We start from the raw sequence: 22,521 nt of genomic DNA on the forward strand, positions 1-22,521 counted from the left end.
CCTCCTGTCCATACTGCCTATATTAAAATTTAATTAAAATTTAATTAAAGTTACAGTCTTAAACTAAAGTAGAAACTTCAGCAACAAACTGTTCTAACTACATGTCAGAGGACAGAACATAGGGCAATCACAAACATTCTAAAATTAAGAAAAGTTACGTTTCATAATGCTGACTAGAACCGTAGGATATAGTCAAACTTACATTTGCAAAATAGATAGACCAACTAAAGACACTTCCCACAACCCTTCAGTACTATCTTCCATAAACAAAATTCAGTAACTAACCACACAGGCAACCACCATTTGTGTCAATGCTTCAGAAGCAAAAAACAAGCACCAGCTTTACTAGGTGCTGAAGTGGTCTCCAAATACTCAGGCTCAGCTATGGTGTCTGCCTGCAGAGCATCACAAGTAACACATTACACAGTAATCACTGTTTCATAAAACAGACACTTGGTCATGTCTTTATCCTTCAGATTATTAAACCACACTGCTGCTCAACGGTATTTGTGTGCAAATTCAAAGTACTACTGAGGCACAGATTAATTCTAAGCAGTGCCCCGTGGACATAATTTCCACCTGAAAGTGACCTCCAGATGCAAATACATATGCTCACAGGGATGAGATCCAGCAGAGACCTGAGAGGAGACTGGGACCTGCAGCACCACCAAACAGCTAGGCAAAAGCCTATGCTGACTGCAAGGAGAAATTACTTGAAGTCAGACCGAAAATCCTCCTGTGACAACCTGAGAACAGGAGGAACATTTGTTCTGGGGTCCTGACCAAGTGCAAGCTGGAGACAGGCACTGAGCTGTTTAACCAAGAATCACAGCAAGAGATACCCAAGAGTTCTGAAGTCAAACACAAAATGAATGGAGGCATTTAGGCATGTCCTGGACAGACAGCAGCTAAGCAAGGGATTTCAGAATTCTGGTTCTGGACTTTAGTAAATCCTGCTTTAAGCACCTAAGTCCTTTATTGGATCTTGTGCTTAAGCACCTCTCTACAGGTGCAAAATACTTGGCTAAATGCCTGAATGTTCTGACTCCATCCGTCATTGCTCCTGAGGCACTAGAAGATGAGCTTTCTGAAGACCCTGGTATATTACGGATTATCTACTTTTCTGGACCAGTATTACTATTACCACTAGAACCCACAGTCTTAATACAGTGAGTAAGTAATGTAGCTACTGGGATGCCTACCAGTATCTCCTTAGCTTTACTGTATTGCTTGATTTCTATTAACGTTTATTCTTAAAATATATATTTAGGTCATACTGCTAGATCCAAACAGTACGAAGTATTTTGTCACCTATTCAAAGAAAGGAGTGTAGGAGTTACCTGGTAGTCCAATATGCTAAATCCAAGTCCCATACTCCCTTTCTCCAGCTCAATGTGCTGCACTTCTGTCTCCCACATTGCCAAAGATGAGCTTTGTACCTCTTCCATATTCCGACCCTCTTCAGCTGTTTCCAAAGCTGCTCCCTCTGTGTCTGAGGAGCCAATGAATCCCAGTTCTATGTGAGCCTGAGAAAAACAGTGAATGTTCGTCAGTACAACGTAAGTCTGTGAAGCTGCAGAGATAAAACTGTTTATGAAGAACAAGGAAGAACTATGTGTCTCTAAACACAGAGAACGTGCAAGCACTTGGCAGTGTTGACAAACAAGTCTGATAAGGCTAGAGGAGACCACACATATCCTCATAACAAAAGAGCTACACTGGAAACATATGAAAGTATGTGCGGGAAAAAATGGGAAAAAATATTTAAAAACTGGAATTTCTGTCAAACTAAAAAAAATCAGAAAACTTCATTTGCCATACCCCCACAGCCCACCTGCAAAACAGAAGTTAAGTACTTGGGCAGGCAGACCTGTACCCCAAAGTATTTGGGCCCATGACTTACCAGGACTAATAGTTTCTGGTGGCCTGAAACACAGCCGATAAACATAATTTGTTGTTTGTTTGTTTGTTTTTATTTATCTAGCTCCAAGCACTAAAATTCTAAAATGTATTTCTAAGCTAGTACAAGAACGTCATGTGCTTTTTCCTCAAGGAAACAGTCATTTTCTCAGAGATTTTAAGATAAAATACCTTTTCTGTGAGCTGAACCTCTGACAGACTTAAACTCTCCAGTGCTTCTGGGTGAATGATGGGGGGAGCCACCGGACGACAGCACACCATTGTCACCTTAATAGGCAGTTCTTTCAAGATATTGACCACATCCTTGTGGTTTTCTCCAAGCAAAGAGATCTCATTCACCTCAATAAACAAAGAACACACGCTGTTTAAAAGCATACACAGTGTTTGGAAATACAGTGAACAAAAATGGGTAAAATACCCCCAAAACTCATCTACCACCTCACTGGAAAAACAAACAAGAAAACAGGCTAATGAACTCCATCAACCTGTAATATCTACTCAGTTTAGTGCTCAGAATCAGCACCAAGATACATTTTGAACTGAATATAGTCCCATAAATTGCATGACACCACCCTATAAACACCACAAACCCTGTCATTTCATGTTTCTTGCACTCCCATGAACCAAATTCATGTTTTAATTCTAAGAAAATATTTAGAAAAGTAAACAAGATTTTAGACTCTTCACTGTGCAGGGATATTCCTATTAAATCTTAATACTTTTGCTAAGTATTTTTTTTAGGTGACTTTGAACTGTTATCTCAAAAATCAGCCATCAGCTGAGAAATGCATGTAAACATATGCATTCAAATTAATAGATGCTAAGTACATATGAAGTGACTGCTCAATCATTTCTGGTTACAGCTGGTATGCAGCTAGGTACGCTACAGTCCCAAAGTCATAACCTGTTAGAAGCAGGTCACTGCTCAAAAATCTTACTGAATGCAGACTAAGATGAAGTAGTATTTTTAATTACTTCCAGCAGCTCATCCCCACTGAATAACTTGCCACTTCGTCCAACTGGTCCCTCCGGTAAGATAGATCTGATGAAATGATGTCCCACTGTAGCTTCAAGGCTTATCCCTAACCCACTGCTTTCACTAAATTTGTTAACCACAGCCACCTAAAACAAGATTAAGAAACAGTTAGTTTTGACATATATACAGCCATATCTGTTACTTTCTGTTTCAACTCACATACAACGAGGTTAACATTCCAGAAGTGAGAAACCAGAAATATTGTTGTGTGTAACATGACAACTCAGGTAAAAACTAAACAGTCAGGAGAAAAATACTGACAGTCAGATAAAAACTGAAACTTTGATTACACGCCACTTCAGCATAAGCAAGAGGGAACTGTATATGACAACTATGTATCTAATAATACACACTTTTGCAGAGACTGCAACTCTGGCATGTAACTTTGAAATAAAGTCCTAAACTCAGATACTATTTTTCACCTGTACTTACATTAAATGTCCTGTGCATTGTTTAGATCATTACCCTAAACAGTTCTTTCAGTATGCAGACTGGGTACAAAGTTTCAAGCACTAACTTCAAATTTTGGCTAGTGAAGGGAGCTTTGAAGTTCACCTTAAATATTGTTTTTTACCCCTCTAATACAAATTTATCCTCTTGAAGCTAGGAAAGCTGCAAAACAATACTGACAGGCACGGAAACCTAAAAAAACTGTAATTATCTTCCTAGAAGCAATGCATAAAAATATAAATCTATATTCAGAATTTATAACAAAAAATTAAGTAAATCTCAACAGATTAAGGAGCATATATGCGATTTTTATACATAAAGGAACAAATGCAATAAAAACATTTCTGTCTGTATGTTAGCAACAATGGACACATCAAAGGATATTTAATAATAGTAATCAAAGTTTACCTACCACTATTTCATAATTCGAACCCATAATCCTCTGCCACTTTGCCTTCAGAGCTGCTTCTTCTGTAGTAGTTAGCTGGAAATCTAAAAGGTATGTCTGAGATTACTGTGACAAAAAGTAAAATGTCCTGTCTATTCCTGTAACTGATAATGTTTATGGACATTGCAAGACTACAAAAATCACTCCCATGATACTTGAACTCTCCTAAATATGACTAAAAACTTTGCCTGTTTTGTGTCATCAGGCTTGGGTTTACCAGAGTAAAAACTTACAGAATAGTATTAGATCCCATCTCTAAAATCTGTGTATTGTGAAAGATACAAAATTTAGATCAAAATTTTGGTGTGCGTGGATGGGAAGAACACGTATTTAAATTAGCTTCAGTGTTGTGTGAATTTAAAGGAACTTTACAAGATAATGGGCACAACTCTAATCAAAAAGCTCTAGACATGCCCTGAGCACCTGTTAAACTAGACTGTATGTGAGCTGACCAGATTGTTTCAGGGGGTGGCTGAAACACTTTACTTATGTCATACTGCGTACTGATCTTTGAGACAGACACTGCAACTTACAGAGGGTGTCAAAGGAAAGTTTTCAAACAAGATCTTGAGGGTCTCTACTTTCCAAACTATGAGCACAATCATAAAAGATTTTTCTTTTTTTTTTAAACTGGAGGCCCTAGAAAGCAGTGAGAAAATGCAAGCCCTAGCTCTTTTTTGATTTTTTGTTAGTTTGACACACACTCACGTCCAACAAGAAATAATTCTAACAGCCAAAGAGCAGCGATGAGATTGGATGGGAAGTGGGGGAGAAAAGTAACGATCCTGTGAAAAATGCAACAAGGGGCTAGGCAGCTAACTGCAGCTACTCATAACTTGATTGTAGTTTATCCATAGGCTGAAAAAACAGAAATGCTTTCCTCCTGCTCATTTTCCCCTCAGTCACAATGTTTAGTTTCTAGGGCAGGAAATAATAAAAAGCAGCACTTAAGACAGAAGAGCCAGCAAATGCAGGAGATGTAACTGGACCCTACATATTCAAAGTCCACGGTCTGTGCTGTGCCTGCAGTTCCAAAATAAACTCTTCAGATCAGAATACTTGTAGCAGGGGAAGGCTGGAGCCTTCACTACAAGATTAAGTTCTTAACTCCCACCGACTTTTAGTATGATTTTAAAGTGCCTTCACAGCCCCAGTGTTATGTCATTGCTCAGAAACATTACTAAAATAAAAGCCAGGTGTTGTGTGGCATTAAAATATGACAATACTTTCCCCAAAGCAGAGATCCTGTAGCATCTGAAGGTGCTAAAATATTCAGCTATTTATGACAATGGGAAATATGCATTAGAAGAAGACACATATTACAGAACTTATATGGGTGATTCTTTCCAGTTCCCCTCTAGCTCTGGAAGCAGGAAAAAGTTAGAAAACAAATCAAGTGCGCTATCAATCTGGAAATGACATGGTTTCTGAAATGCCTCACAGAGCCCAAAGAACTCAAGCAGGAAAGGAACATGTTCATTAAAAAATAAGAAATGTCACAAAGAGTATGGGAAAAGTCAGAGCACGTCAGCGCACCAGAATGTCCTGAATTTCAAACATTATCAGAGAACAGATGGAAATGACTGCATGCTCAGGAATTTGTGAAAGGATGTTTATCAGAGGAGTTAGAAGTCCTGGACCTGCAACCAGCCAGCTGCAGGCAGATGGAAAGATAAGGCATCCTGGGGAATCAAGAAGGAAAAGTTTAATGCACAATTTGACCTGCCACCAGGCAGCTGCAGGCAGACGGAAAGATAAGGCATCTTGGGGAACGAAGAGGGAAAAGTTTAATATAAAATTCGACTAAAGGGAGCAGAAATAAAAGACTGGACTTAAAAGAAGTCTAAGCACATAGCAAAAGCAGACTGCTTCATGTGACACCTTTGACACATAATTATTTTTCAGACACAAAGAGTACTCAATGATCTTACAAAACTCAAGAGTACATGCTTACATGTATGATTACTTCCACTTTCTAGTTGTACCTCAGCTATAGAGCACACAGGACACAGGAAGGCACACAAAACACCTGATCTTTGTGTAAACACACCCAAGTGCATTTTCACACCAGAAAATATCAAACATCGAGAACCTGAGTCCTGTTGTTTCATGTCCTCTCCAACATTTACCGCACTGGCACTACATGGCAGCAATGGGGATCCCTGTTCTCTTTCACTGTTATCTGCAAAAAGAAGAAACCTTTTCAGCTATTTTATGTGTTGCAAAATTCATCAAGCTCACAGGCATGCCTCAGGGAACTGAGTCTTTCCTCCACTGGACTTCAGAGGATCACATTGGGCAAAGGGAATCTGGCAAGAGAGGCTCAGAAGAAATACTAGGTTTTTTTTAAGATTTTGTTTTCTTTTGTTTTGCCTTCCACAGTGAATTTTTCAATTAAACAACTATCAGTAGCTGCATCTTTACAACTGAAAAAAAGTTACTGGAAAACATGTAAATATGCCATTTTTTAGCACTCTTGTATTACCTTTAATTTCTTCCTCGTCTTTCTTTTATGCAATTAGGGAAGCTGACACTGAAAAATGAAAATGCTACAAACTTAGGAGACCTGCATACCTGACAGACTTCTCACTTGCAGAAAGCCTGAGTTCTGTTAGGTATGTTGCTGTCAGCTGCCTTGACACCTCTAGGCTTAAGAAACAGCACTTTCTGAGCATTTCCTCTGCAATTGTTGCTAAAGGTAGGAATGAGAGGATGCCACAGAGATAACATATAACTGGATCTTTCAAAACCTTCTGCAAGGTGGGGATTTTGCCTTCATCTATGAGTTGTGATACACTTCTGCTGACATCTCCCTGTAAGACAGGGAGCTGAAAAAAAATCTGCTTGCACATCCAGCCTCTGTGCAGATATTATTGTTCCAACACACTGATTTTCAATATCTGGCTCATACACTTCAAAATCAGCACAGTGTAAGGTTAATATCCAATAACCTCATCTCAGCAGCATCAAAATCAATATTAGTTATTGGCCTCTGAACTTTGTACACATATATAGTTATTGCCTTATCAGATTATTCATAGCCACTCATACCTCGAGCTTGTGACATTGACAAGCAAGAGTGAATGGAACTGACTCTCTTTTGCTTACTGTGGACGGCATCTCTGCTTGCTCTTGAATTCAGCTCTCACCCTTGAGCACAAATAAAGCACTCGCTGCCTTCTTACCATCGGAAGATTTGCAGGATCAAAGTCTTGAAGCAATTCAGCCAGAAGTGCAACGCAGTGCAGAGCTTTCAAAACTCACTTTGAAAATGTAGCAAACAACACTGTGTCTAAAAGATTAATCAAACCATAATAGACCAAATTCTCCACTCATGTACAACAGCTCTGCTATCAGTAATAGCTACCCAGAAGGAATCTGGCCTATTTTATTTCCAGTTTGCAATTGAGAAGAAAAATGTTTCAAGCCAACTTTAAAGCAAAGCCAGTTTTAATTACCTTTGGCTGTGCTACTATCCATTGTTTGTAACAGTAAGTCCTTCTCAACGGCAGCACTGCAGTCCTCCTGGGGCTGAATATGATTTTCCTGCTTAAGCCGCCTTCGGATCAAAGTGAGCTGAACCGTTTGTCCTGTGTGCCGCAGAATGTCAACTGCTTGCTGGTTAGTAAAACCCTGAAGATTTGTTCCATCCACCTGCAGGATAAGCAGCTTTTCAGCCCACAAGACACCACCCAGAGAAAAAGAAATGTCCATGGAAAAACAACATGCTGAGCTCTAAGCATCGGTTAGCTTGAGCACAAAGCAACTGGAGGGACAAAAACCCAGAGGACTTAATGACACTGGATACACTAAGCACTTTCACTGGAGCACCCCACAGACAAGTAACTAGCAGCACCACAGCAAAGTGGGGGGACGAGGTCTGCGTGCCCAATGCAGTGAGGCTGGGCAGGTGTGTGCTGCAAGGTGGGGGAGCACACAGCACACACTGTGGGGAGCACATTGTGCAGCCTGCCTGCTCAACCCCTCCTGCCAAACCCACCTCCCAGGAGAAAATACTGGGTGAAGAAATCAACAGAGCCATGGCTAGGAGAGCTGGGGAGGGGTGGGTGAGGAGAGACACATCCATCTGCTGTGGTAGGAAGAACTAAAGAGCACAGCCTTTCTAAGGCCAAGTAGCCTTAGACACAGCAGAGTCTACTACTGAAGACGATGAAGTCCCATTTCCCTATCAAACACCGCTCCAGCCAGCCAAATGTTACCTTTGGTCACTCTTAATATTCTAAAGAACAAAATTTTGGACTCTTCTCTTTGAAGCTATCCAATCACCCCATTGACTCAGGGATTTCTGGAACTCAAGACTTCAGAAATGCTCAATTTCATCCCATTATACGTAGCAGACACCACTTTTTATTCTCCTTCCCCCTGCAAACTCCATATTAGCCTATTCTTCCTCCATCTCACCCTTCAGTGCCTTTAATTTCTGAAATCCTTCTAACAATACTATATTCCTTGACTCCTGTGGTTGTTTCTGTCCATCTATACAGCACACATATTACACAATTTTAATTTCTCCTGCACAAAGGATGACTCCTCCTGGACTCTTAATCATTTTGTTGCCCTTCTCTGAACTTCTTCCAATTCTGGTGCTCTTCTAAATATAAAGTAATTAAAAATTAGCTGGTTTTCCTCCACACTTAAGAAAACCATGTTTTAAAAATTATTATTCTTTTGTATAAGGTCACTTAAGTCTTTGCCGCCTTCTGCATCTGTAGTAAAAAAAGACATAAAACTTTGGAATAATCCATTTTAGCCATTTGTACTCACCATGTAAATCATTCTAACAACCATATATCCTTCCACATACAGACATACAGGCACACTCATACTTGGAGAGAGACTGTAACTTGTTCTTAGTGCTGCCTTCACTCAATTGCAAGGACAGATCTACTGCAGCCACAAAACCATGATTCCTGCATTCATTACCTGACTTTCACCACACGACCAACATTCTGTGCATGAAAATATTTTCTTCTTTCTCTAAGCATTTAGAAGTTTAACGATACACTTTAGAAATAATTCTGAAGACAGCTGCTTAATCTGAATCAAACTTCACCTTTACGAAGCAGTCTCAAAGCTCCTATTAAGATACACACACAAATTTGCTGAGATAATGATAATTTGAAAGATAATGGGATCAAATACTTAGGCAAAAAAGGACCCACAGGTTCAATACCAATCCCGAATGTTTTAAGCAAGTCCTATATGAGCATTTCTTCACAACTTAATAAAGCAGAGTTTTACAGACAAGTGATGTCACTTTCTGTGTTTACTTACAACTATAATTTGGTCTCCCACATGGATTCTGCCATCATGTTCAACAGCACTGCCTTTTGTAATGCTTTTCACAAAGATACCAGAAGGTTCTGAGATGAAGAAAGACAGAAAATTAAGATCAATTTATTAAAAAAACAATTTAGGTAATGCAACAATCTCCAAAAAATGCCACCAGTCAATGGGGAATAGAAAGAGAAACACAATCTCCAGGTAAGATAAAGAAGGAAAGATCCTAAGGCAAAGTGTATACTTTAAGTAAAACATCTATTTTCTTAATGAATGAGCCTGGTTAATATTGACTTGGACCAGATTTCATTCAAAAACTCACAATGCCAAATTCTCAACTCTTGCTGCCAAAGAAGAAACTTTCTAACTTACTTTAATCTAAATGTGGAAAGAAAAAAAAATAACAAAAAGCATATCTCTGACTCTTGGTCAGACTTAAAACTGCAGGACAGGACATTCAGTCTGAGTACACTAACCTGTCAATTTCTTTGTTTTCTAGATACTTAAAACTGCTTAAGAAAACATATGCTTGGATAAACAAAATACAGAAAATTATAAGCAAGCAGGACTACAACACACATTTGAACCAGCTTTTAACTACAGCTGTAAGTCAGTACTTGATCCAATTAAAAAAAAAAAAAAAAAAAAAGACACAAAAGAATTAAAAAAAATCCATAGCCCAAAACAGAACCATCTTAGACAGTTAACAACTGTGAATCTGAAGGAAATACAGAATCTGAAGGAATGTACAACATCTATGGAAAGGGCCATTTTACAAAAAGAAATCCATATCAGGAAAAATGCACTGAAATTTGAAACAGGATGTTTGAACATGGAATAGCATGTTGGAACATTTTCAAATGTTCCAGCTCTCTTAAATGAATACATGGGATCCTTTGATGGGAAGAAAATCCTCTACAAAATGTGTTTTAACAGCTGTGAAGACACCGCGGTGCCTTTGCAAATCTGAAACTTACCTTTAACTGAGCCTCAATAGGACCAAAGTTAGCAGGAAGGAGGGCTAAATCTGTATTTTGCTCTAGTAACTATATTAAACTTAGGAAGAATAAGACTACAAATTACTAGGTCATGACATTGCCAATTCTTGCTGTTTTTTCTTAATTTGTTGTTTTATCAGATTTTGTGAATAGTTAAGTGGCTGGTCTTACTAACTGCAAGAGTATTTTCTAATGCAGTTACATGCAACAATATAATTTATAAAGATTGGTGATGCTCCAAATTAAGTTAAACCATGCTACCAGACCTATCACGTGTTCTGCAGCTTAATCTACGTTTTAAAGATTCAGCTGCTGAAGAAGAAGCTACTAAAGAGTGGACTTACAGGAACAGTGACCATCCTGCCCTATAGTAGTCCAGCTGCTCAAAGCAACAAATCATGCCTATAAACTGCCAATAACGTCAGATGTATTTTTCTAACAATATATATACATGGGTAAAAATCAAAACAACAACTATTTCTACATTCAACAACCACACTTCCTATCAGTATTGCATTTGTCAAATCGTCCCCCTACAGATTCCTAACAGAGCTCTGGATCAATTTTTCTGAAAGACATAGTGGAAATTATAAAGTAAAAATACGTAACTGTACGTGAACAAAGCTGCATTTATTTATTCAAATTAAATGGATTGGCTGCAACAGCCCAGAGGTCAAAAATACATTTATTATACCAAGAAGTCACTACGAATTCTTGATCTGTCAGCAGTACTAGACACAGTTAAAAAATAATAACAATATCTCCTAAAGCAACTTGGAATACTAATTTATTATCTTGTAAGAGCATAGTTTTAATGAAAATGGCTCAATCTATTTTAGAATTGCTTTGAAACACCTAAGCACAAGCTTTAGCCAAGAGTGAATTTAAAAATTGACTTAAAAAATGCCGATTAATTAATAAAGCTGATTCCTTCTAATGTGAATGTCCTTCTCACAAAAGCAAAACAATTCCTCTTACTTTACTAACTTTAAAGACATTTCACATAGCGAAGGGTTTTTTAAGAAATGCTACACGAAAGCTACAACTAAGTCTTTGATGCACACACACCATAGTACACAGACTGCACAGCAAACTGCAGGAATAGATCATTACCTGATGTTTTGTCTCCAATATAACCAGCAATTGTTATTCCTAATCCCTGGTTGTTTTTAGTAAGTTCAACATTAAATTTCTCACCATCTTCACAGGCATCAACAGAAGCATCTGCCTAATAACAAAAGTGTGATTAAAAAGTAAGCTATTTGTTCTTCTAAGATCTACCATTTTCTTTGATGTCATTAACATGTAAAATTAGACACAAATGTAAGAAACGGAACGATCAGCTTTGCTTCTGCGCTTGTTCAGTGTTCAGCAGAGAAACTAGATAGGTAATGTTCCTCACTGTACAGCACTACAGGTCATGCCCCTCCCCACCCCACTGCCCCAGGGATATCATCATCTAACCTATGAAATCAGTATGCGATGACTGAAATGACTGGTGAAATTTGTACATACTGAACATGAACATCTTGTACAGTAAGTTACACAAACAATGCTTAAACGTTAGAGTATGTGGCTTGCTGCCCTTTTGAGACCTCCTCAGGACCAGCTTTACACTGCTATGTTATTAAGAAGAAAAAGAAAAAATCATAGTTATATTTTGCATTCTATTTGTTTAAATTCCTGTGCAGTAATTACAGCTACTTTATTTCCTATGTGTGTCAACTTTAAGACATAACAAAAGTTATTATGCATGAGGCAATTATGTTTCTTGCTTTTGAAAGACTTCAAAAAATTGTTTTAGAAAGTAGCAATTATACTTCCAGCTAGCTATATAATTACAGTCTCCACTAATATGTACTACAATCCTCTGACTTTCAACAAAAACAAATTTTTGGGGTAACTAATTAGTTTATTTATTGTTAATGAAAGTACACGTTAAAATCACATTTGAACAATATTGTTTTTGCACTAAAAAGAAAAAAATCAACTCATAAAACTTAATTTCAACTTTTAAAAAAGCTTTCTAAATTTCTCCTCTTTCAGCTGTCTAAAACAGTTAAAAGCCACTTTCACAGCTGATATGTATCAGTAAATGATTACGTATATAAGGGTTCAATTTCATTGTCTTTATATGGACATCAACATTTATGCACACCTTTAAAATGGGAATTCATAAATATAGTACACAACTATCAAGAACCTTCTATACTCCTATTTTATTTTGTCTCTTCAGAGACAAAATTGCATTTGCATTACAAATAGCAGCTAATGTTTTATAAAGTGCCAATAGGCAAGCAAGCAGATAATAAGTAAACTCAGTCTGAGTAGGTAAGTATGCCTGTGCCAAAAAAACAGAAGACTCCAAGAGAGATATGATGCTACCTGTCAAAAAAGAACCTAACTTCAGCTCTTTATTTGAACAATTCCACCCAGAACCACAATGAAACACCAGAAAAGAAAATTCTGCTGATTTAACTACCTCTCTGCTTAAGAGCGTGTTCCCTACCAGAACAAGCCTTGGTGCAGGCAAAACAGCTTAAAAATAGCCTACCTCCTCCCAGAAGAGGTGTACCACAAACAACGTATTTAAAAAGATGGAAATGGAGAGGAAGGTGGCAAAAAAAGTTAAATTTTGCCACTTGGTGGCTTTGAGCTATTTCCTTGGTACTGGATATCCTATACATCCTGCAGTTACAGACAGGCCTTCAACATTGCATCACATTACCTCAGACAAGCAAATATTGAACAAATACATCGAGATGAAAACATCAAATTCAGCTTCTCTTTTGAGACTGCTGCTTTTCAGATACATAATAACTGCGCTGAATATTGATCCCTTTATCTAAAATACAGACAGGTTTTCATGCCTCTGAATGTTGTAGAGACACAAAGTACTAGTCTGTCTCTCCCCTTAGATGCTCAGAAGACTTCATTAAGAACTCTTAAAGAAAGATTAACTTGCTTTGCCTCATAGCCACAGAAGAGGGGATGAACTTTTTTGTCTTCCTCAGTTACCACCACAATGGATAGAGGCAAAATAATGGTAATCACGCAGAAAGTGTTAAGGCTGTTTTTCTTACAAAGTGATCTAACTGTAATACGATCTGTAGCTGGGAAGAAAACGTCTAGAAAAACAGAGAGAAAAAGGGGAAAAAAAAAAAAAAAAAAAATGTAAGGCATACATTCTATCCAGTTACAGGCTCAAAAAGAACTGCCTTTTTCTTCTCTCGTTCACTTGCTCCACATAGTCACACAATAATGTACCTGTTCATAATGGTATGTGACAAAATACTACTGTTCCTGGCTCCCATGACACCTGGCTTTGCTGTAAACTTGCAAAGAACCTATTTTGTAGAGGTTTAGAGCTGGCAGGACATGATAATGTTTACAGCACTTTAAGTGGCTGTCAGTTGTAGAGGAGTAACAGCACAATGAGTACAATCATCAGCATGGGAATAGCATAACAGCTGGCTGACTTTTTTGGGAAGATGTCTAGCAAATGAGCAACGCCAGGTGATGTAGGAAAGAAACAGCATCTGTGTGCTGGGCGGCACAGGGAGGAACCGTCTGAAGGATGGCTGCAATGATATGGAAATAAGAAATGTTCCTGGAAAGGAAAAGGACAAGCACAGACACACTAGAGAGCCAGCCTCCTCTGTCTGAAGAAAAGATTGCATGGCCTCAGTGTTCCCAGAGTACTATTGCACGACCACAGCCCAGAACAAGAAGTTATTCCGATTATATACTTATGGAGTTCTAAGTCTCGATCCTAGAAGGCTTCAAACATATTCACTCCCTCCACTGTGGACTCATGACATGTAAATTCTCCCAGACTGTCAGCTGAGAACACTGCTACTAGGAAAGAAAATCCTGGCTTTTGAGAAAGTAAACGTGAAAGACATTCAAAAAACAGTTAAAAAAAAACAAGGAGCTTTGAACTAAGAGTTTGCCATGAGTTAAGTACATTCACTGCTGCTTACCTGTTTCTCTGGTGTGGAGATGGGCACTGGTGTACCTGGAGGGACTGCTGGTGGAGGTGGCTCCTCCACAGGACCTCTTGCAATTACAAGTTTCACTCGATTTCCACACTGCCTCAGAACTTGTGCCACCTGCTCACTGCTCATTCCAGCTAGGTCCGTATCACCGATTTTCAGGATATGGTCTCCACTACACAATCTCCCATGCTGAAGGAAGATTAGTGATAACAAAAAAAACCAAACAAAACAAAAACAAAAACAAAAAACTATGAACACTCTGCCATTTCTCCCACATACCACACAATTACAAAAAAACTATGTAGCTTTAGTCACTTTTAAGGCATATGAACCAGCTGACTATTTTTGGGTGCCAAGTCAACACGGAGACAAAAAGTAGGCTGCCTACTGGCACACTGACTTTACTAGAAATTTCCCCAGAAATATCCAGGACAATGTTTTTCAAGCAGTCAGTCACCCAATCATAGAAAAAAAATGCATATAGTTATGGTTACTACCTAGTGGTATTTAACAACTGCATGTAGATTAGAGAACTTCAGGTTTCATTTCCAAACATGTTTCCAAATGACAGCATAAAAACATATATTCAGCTCTGCAATTCTATTTAAAAACTGGTCCTCAGTATTAAACATAAAACAGACCACATTTCTCCCTGTGATCCAGTTATTTATATTGCTTTACAATTTCCCTTTAATCAATAAAAAATCTTCACATAAACTCAGCCCATATGAAAAGTATTAAAGAGACAGGCTGGTTAAAGGAACTCATCCCCCTGCCCAGGGAAAGGGTGTGGCAGTAAATCCTGCCCATGCATCTCCAGGCCCTGTGATCAGGCCACCACTTCCCTGGTTGGAAGACTGACCAGTGTCAGTGTCTGTCCAGTCTCTGACCATCACTAATGCAGACCTAGATATTTGTCCAATGGACAAGCTTGAAATGAGCTGTGATCACCAAATTCAATTTGCATGAGCCCCAGAAAGAGGAGCAGAACCCATGTCTTGAAGCAGACTCATGAAGCTACATGCCTGCTCCAAGCTTCAGTAAGCCCAGTGGAGAGAAACAGATGCTCTTCTTAGCTGTTAGGGCAGAGTAAGTAAGTGTTTAGTGTGTCCCCTACCCTTGGATTACAACCAGTATATTCACGGAAGAATTAGGAGTCTAAATGCCTCCGCACAAAACATCTATAATGTAACAGGTTTGAAAATGTGACTCAGAGCCTAATTCATCTTTTACATTCAAATGCAGATACCTGGCAAGACACACTTTTACTGTGAACAATTTTCAACACTTGCTCTCTTTTTTTTTTAAAAACTTATGAGGAAAAAAAGCTACCGATACTTTGCATGATTATAGAAGTCAAGAGTAACTTCACACCTTACTGAAGAGTAAAAAAGAAGAGTTGTTTGGATTTACCTGATCAGCCACCCCTCCTGGGAGGATGGTTTTAACAATCACTCCAGTTGACTTCCCTCCCACTATCCCAAATCCCAGACCTGAGCCATCATTCACCAACTCAATGGTCTCCACGTGCTGCCAGTGAACCTAAAAGGAATAAATATAAGCTTGCAAATTATTAAAATAAAGACATATATATTAAAACTTGTGAAATATTTTCTCTTATTTCTTGAGTATGTTTTGGAATAAATGAGTGTGGGAGGAAAGCAAAAGTATGGGAGCTTTCTAACAATTACTACTAGATAAAAGATTGCATAATATTTAAGCAATAAAATAAAAAAAATGAATTGCTCATTCCATAACACTTGGAATTTCTCTGGTACAAACTAGAGATGGGTAGTGGGTCAGGCCCTTCAAGAACCTGTTGAATGAATCTAGGCAGCAGCCTGTGGCAGTCCACCTCCATGCCCCACTGCAGCCAGTGAGAAAAGTACTGCTGCTACAAGTGTCACTGGAAATTAAAATCTTCAGAGAGGTGCATGCTCACATTTGCCATCATAACAAAGCACAGGAGAAAGCATAAGCCAAATTCAGAGGTTAAGGCTAACACAGCAGCACCAGGTACTGCAAGATCAGCTTTAGCAGAACTGCCCCCTGCATAGTGAACCAAGATTTCTGGGTTGTTTGATGTCAAAAGCACTGGCTTGAAGCAGCTCTGATGCTCTGATGGCAAGCTTCATGTTCTGACAGGGGCAAAACTGCTCTGAAAGAACGACGAACACCAGCTCACTCCCGTGATGTGGTACTGAAGGGACAACCGGAAGCTCCTGGTATTGTACCTCCTGAAGAACAAACCACAGTGTAAACTCATCTGAAATTTAGTATCGCAGCTGGTGCTCCACAGGGTAGGATCTTGAAAATGATAAGATTTTTTGGAATAACCAAAGCCCTGTAGTATCTGCTTGGGAATCCACAGTCTTAACCTAAACCAACTTGAACAAGCAAAGCCTGAAGGGAAAAGAATGGCTCTAAAGAGGCTGCTTTTTCCCAGCATTTGAAAGCAAAGGGAACACAAGGACTGTGAAAGATATACCTAAAAAAAAAAAAAAAAAAAAAAAAAAAGAGCAGCTGTGGCAGGTTTGAAAGGAACATATTTTTAAGCAAGGAAAGTTGTTCAGAGAATATGGAGGCAATCACATAGAGAAAGAAGTGTCTCACAGGAATACTGAAAGACAGAAGGCCTCTCCAGTGTGCTGACAGGAAAAGTGAGGCAACTCAGCTTTATTCCTACACACAAAAAAGAACAGTCATGAAATTCCCTGATGACAGGCTTTACACTAATGATTAAAATAAATGCCAGCACAGCTTCTTTTTCCAGACTGATGACTCTGTACACTTCTCATTATTGACTCCCTTAGAGAAGATCCACGATGACTGAATAAAGAAACCTTGAGAAAGCAAAGGCAGGTGGTTCCATCCCAGGACAAGTCATTACATGAGTGAAATACCAGGAAAAGTGCAGTTAATATCACCAAGTTTCTGAGCAAAAGCTGTCAAATGAAAGGAAATGTAGCAGACCTGTCTGCCCTCTCTTGTGGCTTTCATGAGCCCCACCACTAAAAGAAAACAGAAACAGAGAAGCAACCATCCAGCTGGTGACACAGATCAGACTGCAATGCCTCAAAAATTTCTGTTTGCCCAACCAGAAAGCAAAGAGAAAAAAAAAGAACCTGTTACTGCTACCTCAAAATAATCCTTCATACAGTAAAGCTAAATGTGCTGTATTTGCATTGGTGGAAACAGAGAATTTGGCAATGGGAAGAAGGAATAAGTCAAAGATCAAATTTTCCCCCAGCAAGCCACAGTATTTTCTACTCTTTGAATGGGAAAAGTTACAACAAACATAAATAGAAGAAAAAAGCCTCAAACTGTGAAGGAAAGCTACATACAAGCTACAAAAAAAAAAATGTCTCTAAATACTAGATGAAGTAAGCACACATATGTCCAGAACAGAATACATACACGTTTGGAGTGTACTCACCGGGTTGGAATGGGCTGAAACTGTGCTTGCAGCAGATGGAGACCGGGAAACTACAGGGCTGATGAGCTGAGGGAAAGTGCCCCTGGCCACAACTAGCTGGACATTATCTTTTGCTTTCTGTAGGATACTGATAGCCTGTTGATGTGTAATTGTCTGATCAAGGGCTTGTCCGTTAATAGCAAGTATTTGATCTGCTTCCTTCAGCTTTCCATCTCTGTCACATATGTGTTAACAGGGATGTGAGACAACAAAATAAACAAACAAGAAAAACCAAAGAAGTGTTGCCAGAGAAATTACAATATTTTGACAGTTTTCCAGTATTTTTAATAACCTGTTCTCTATTCCCAGCGCTTCTTAATCTCTCCCTGTAGTTTTGCTGAAAGGAGCTGATGCGGCACCCTGGCGACTGCTCCCTTTGAAGCTAATCCCGCTGCCGCTCTCCCCTGGCTACCACCCCCAGCCAGCTTCCCTCTCCCTGCACCCTCATGCGAGACTAAGCAAATTAGATCTCAGTCACTCCAAAACATGCCCTGGGAACTCATGTCTATCCTTAACTTTGAGCTTCCTGCTTAACAGACCAAGTGCTACGCTTTGTTCAGTATGTCTGTTCTGAATATTCATCAGACTGGAGACTGGAACAGTTTTTTATCAAGATGTTATCGAAATAAATTTTGTTTTGCACAAAACCAAGGAGAAAAAAAAAGTAAAAAAGAAAAACGGGAGGCAGAGAAAGATTCAGAAATAAAACTATAAATGGATCCCTTCTAAATGTGAGGGGAAAAAGCCTTGAACAAGTCAAAAAAATAACTCTTCGCTTTCTGAAAAAGGAAGCGCTACTGTAAAATTACACGAGCCCCTCTCCAAACCTACTTCAAAGGGAGTGTGTGAAGCCTACACAGATGAGTTACCCTCTGCCTCCTCCACCGCTTCTGCTGCAGGACAGCAACAAGAACATTTTGCTTGGGAATTTTAACTGTTTTTCAGAGTGCTCTAAGACCTGTCACTGCCAGGGTCTTTTTGATTTATGAGTCCTGCAACAGTAGTTGAACTTGTCTCTACTTGGCAGTGAAATCTAGCAGGGCCTAATTCATTAAAGATAAAGTCTCAACTACATGAAATAAAGAAGTAAAAGCAAAGACCTCTTGAAAGGTAAGGAAAGCAACAATAAGTCAAATTAAGGCAGATAAAAAAAATATTGTAATGACACAGAGCCTGCCACTTTTTGTAACTGAAGTAACTCTAGACCATGCTCTGCCCTTGTTAAAATAGTGTTCAGACCACAAATAATCAGAAAATTGCTCCCTTCAGCACAGTGAGAAACAGCATCAAGGTGACTCAGCCACCCCACACACCACACAGAGCACACCACAAGGCAGCTCTGGCCAGGATCCTGATCAGCAAATCCACACACTCCACCAGTCTACAGTGAACCAGTGCTGCTGCCATTCACCACTGACTTAATTTACTCCCTCGGGCTGTAAGAAACAGCAGAAATCTATTTCTCTCAACACTACTTGTGGAATCAGGATTAAAGTCTATAGCATACTTTCAGCAAGCTATTACTATTGCTGAGTTTCCAGTAACATCAGCCGAGTATCTCTTTTTAAGACTCAAACAACATTTTGGTCAAGCCTTGCTAGACTTAAAAGCTGGGTTTCACCCCTGTTCAGTGGGATCCAACTTAATAATCCTACCCATTATAACCTTTTTTTTTTTTCCCCCCCACCAAATTGCTTTTCAGTGCATCCAAGGATGGCAAAATCTGTGTTTTGGCTCTAAAAGCCACAGCACAGAACAGTAATGTCCTTTTCCCCCTGTTGAAAAGGTCTTATTATAAACAAACCATGGAGAAACTATATCTGTAGCTTCTAGAAATTCTGAACAGATCATACACTGCCCTGTTCCAATGCTATATATATTGCAGTGATAAGCCATTTTAAATCTGCCATAACGTATGGTTTAGAATATGAGAGAAACAAGCCCTTGTACCACAGAAATGACAGCAATAATACAACTAAATTGCAGCATCATGTCATCACTTGTTACAGTAAAATATTCCCATAACAATCTTACCTATGTGCCACACTTCCCTCCTGGATTTCTTGCACAAATATTCCTAGTTCTCCCCTGTTTTCACTCTTGAGTCCCACAACACTGAAGCCCAGACCACCACTTAAAGGTTTAATAAGCTCAATGGTCTCAACCAGACGACCCTGTTAAAAAAAAAAAAACAAAAGGGTACAAATGTTAAAAATCTTGAAAGACAGCATTAATGAATGGGCTAAACAACCTGGAAATGAACTTACAATTCGACAGCTACAGCCAGACAAGGCTACACTAGCTAATAACTGAAACACAGTTGTTCAGTTCCAATTTCTAGCTATCATACAGAAAAGCGACAATTATGAAAGATTTGAGAAATAAGATTATCACAACCCAGAAGAGGTTATCAGGAAAAAAACAACTATATATACAGAATTTATGCTTAGCAGTGACTAAACCAGGATAAATGTATCCATAAAATTTTAGAGGGTACAGGGCAACTCTCAAGCAGAACTAGAAAAAGAGGACAAATTTCAGAAAGAGTGGGCAAAGTAGGACTGTGCAAAAGGCTCTCCAGGAGATCTAAAGAAGAATTCCCCTATCTGGCTCTACTACAGGTTGATTAGAAAAACCCTACACCATGTCCCTGGCCATTCTCAGCTCCAGCCACAGAAATGACCTGTACACCATCTTTGCCTACCACAGGAAAGCAGTAAGATTACAGAACAATGCATAACAAGGCCAAAAAGCCATCTTCCACCATATTTCCAGGCACGTCACAGGACTAGCTCTCATTAGTTACGCATACAAGAGCGTGCTCTGACAAGGCACATCCCTCATGCCCAATGCATCATGCTCTGACAAGGCACATCCCTCATGCCCAATGCATCAGTCCTACAATGAGCACAGAAAGGTAGTGGCATGATGATCCCTGAGAAGCACACTGCCCCACGACAGAGAGCAACTCAGCAGTGACAATGTCAAGGCTACTTTTCCATTTGTTTTCTCATTTATCAATTCCTCCTCAAATTAAAATGTTATTTTTGTTCTATATAGCAAGTGAGCTCTAGCTTACTTAATAACTCAATGGCTTTTAAATAAACATATATGTATTTTAATCTTCCAGATAACCAGTGACCCACATTTCATTCTTACCAGAAGACATGCTTACCTGAGACATATTTCTGATCAGCTGCTCAAAGTCATCACCAGAGGACTTCCCATTAACCTGAGGAGTAACAGATCTCATCGATGCTTCCAGCACACTAGCTGGGCTGCCATTCTGCTGAGCCAACAAATATGACTCGTTATGTGGCAAGGACCCCATGTTCACACTGTGATGGAGAAGCTGGGGGAACTCACCCATGGAATGTAAAGAGGGTGTAATCTTTACCTGCAAAAGATTGACGTTTGGAACTCAGCAATTTCTATCACACATTCTGTCCATATTTATGAGGAATCACCTGGGAATCTTTCAGACAAATTATAACGCCTAAGATATCCACAAATGTGCTTTACTTAATCACATACAGTAATTTCAGCAGTCCTGTAAGGCACAGTTAGATGAGCCTTGTTTCACTCTTCATCACATGTAACAACACCCAGAGACATAATCAAATTCTGCCCTTCCATGAACACAAGATTTCACTTGATGTTATATGCATGGATTTGAAACTGATAGTATCTATGCCATAATGCATTTCTTATCTTCATGTGTCCATATAATAGGTTAATTTTACTTTCACCTTCCCACCTTTTAACCATTTCCATGTATAATGGTATACCACTGAACTTAGTCAATTAATGTGCTTCAATTCTTGTTCTCCTCCACCTTCAAATCTTCTTACCCGTCCTGCTGCTGTTTCTTCCCACAAAAAGTTGTCACAAGTCAAATTGTTATTTGTAAGAATATCTAGCAACAATGTAATCAGTCTTGCACTGCTTTTTCTTAAAAACATTTTTACATTCCACAGCAAGATAAAGCAGCCCGAGAGTATATGCGCTGCAAACCTAAACTACTCGTGCGTGCTCAAAGGCCACAGCATGTGAGTCTGTTATCACAAATGTAAGTCATGGATATGTGTTCTTTTTTCAAATTACAGTGCTCTTGTAGAATATAGCAATGAACTGCCTTCCCTCCTGAAGGTTACCATTCTCAGAGCTCACTTAGTGAAAGAAGACACTGAATTCCTCAATTCATCACCTGCTCGGAGAAAGCCAGCAAAGTTAGCCTTAAAAAGCAACAACACAGTATGACCAAAACCTACTGATTTTCCCAGTGTAGATTATTGAGAAGTAATGTACATTTTCATAGACAAATCCTGTTCAAACTGGCAATATAGTGCCCACCTTTTCAATCTGGCATTTCATCCCTTCCACACACTTGTATGAGCTGTGACATCACTGTGCACATACAGGAATTCACTGACCTCTACCATTCCTTCTGCCTTCCAAATCAGGAGATGGAAGCTGTTCATGTTTATCCAAGTCATTTTCTGTAACTAACTAGCCCCATTCTACTGAAGACATTGGATGTTTTTTGTTTGCATGATGGTTGAAATACCACTGAAAAGAAGCGCCAGTTTAACTAGAACTTTAAAGAACTTCACCCCGAATCTTCAGTACAGTTGTAATTACAGCACAGCTACAATGAAGTACCGAACACCACCTCGTCAACAGCAACTGACAGCCACATCTCACATCCATCACACCTCAAACACACACAGCTATGTGTTCAGTGGAGGATGTGCTAAACGGGAAGCCTACCCCACAAACACTGGCTTTGACTTGCAGACTCCAACAAAAAAATGAAACTCAACAAAAAAATGTCAAAAACTGTTAAGACAATGAAGTATTTTGTATGTGTGTGTGCAGAAACCTCAAGGTTTCAG

At 39.1% G+C, this 22,521-nt stretch overlaps 1 protein-coding gene across 1 annotated transcript in view; it reads right to left on the reverse strand.

Annotated features, from left to right (window-relative positions):
- The window catches only part of MPDZ (multiple PDZ domain protein), an 81,000-nt gene that overhangs the window by 53,727 nt on the left and 4,752 nt on the right, over nucleotides 1-22,521 (reverse strand). Inside the window, exons 3-15 of the mRNA XM_008944874.1 lie at nucleotides 20,802-21,023; nucleotides 19,661-19,800; nucleotides 17,588-17,801; nucleotides 15,565-15,693; nucleotides 14,137-14,340; nucleotides 11,267-11,381; nucleotides 9,150-9,238; nucleotides 7,313-7,508; nucleotides 5,947-6,036; nucleotides 3,819-3,898; nucleotides 2,896-3,042; nucleotides 2,092-2,259; nucleotides 1,341-1,526 (exon numbers count right to left, since the gene is read on the reverse strand). Of these exons, the coding sequence (XP_008943122.1) occupies nucleotides 1,341-1,526; nucleotides 2,092-2,259; nucleotides 2,896-3,042; nucleotides 3,819-3,898; nucleotides 5,947-6,036; nucleotides 7,313-7,508; nucleotides 9,150-9,238; nucleotides 11,267-11,381; nucleotides 14,137-14,340; nucleotides 15,565-15,693; nucleotides 17,588-17,801; nucleotides 19,661-19,800; nucleotides 20,802-21,023 (1,980 nt within the window). The remainder of the gene's footprint in view (nucleotides 1-1,340; nucleotides 1,527-2,091; nucleotides 2,260-2,895; nucleotides 3,043-3,818; nucleotides 3,899-5,946; nucleotides 6,037-7,312; nucleotides 7,509-9,149; nucleotides 9,239-11,266; nucleotides 11,382-14,136; nucleotides 14,341-15,564; nucleotides 15,694-17,587; nucleotides 17,802-19,660; nucleotides 19,801-20,801; nucleotides 21,024-22,521) is intronic.

This window comes from Merops nubicus, unplaced genomic scaffold, assembly GCF_000691845.1.
Source record: "Merops nubicus isolate BGI_N331 unplaced genomic scaffold, ASM69184v1 scaffold22797, whole genome shotgun sequence".
NCBI lineage: Eukaryota > Metazoa > Chordata > Aves > Coraciiformes > Meropidae > Merops > Merops nubicus.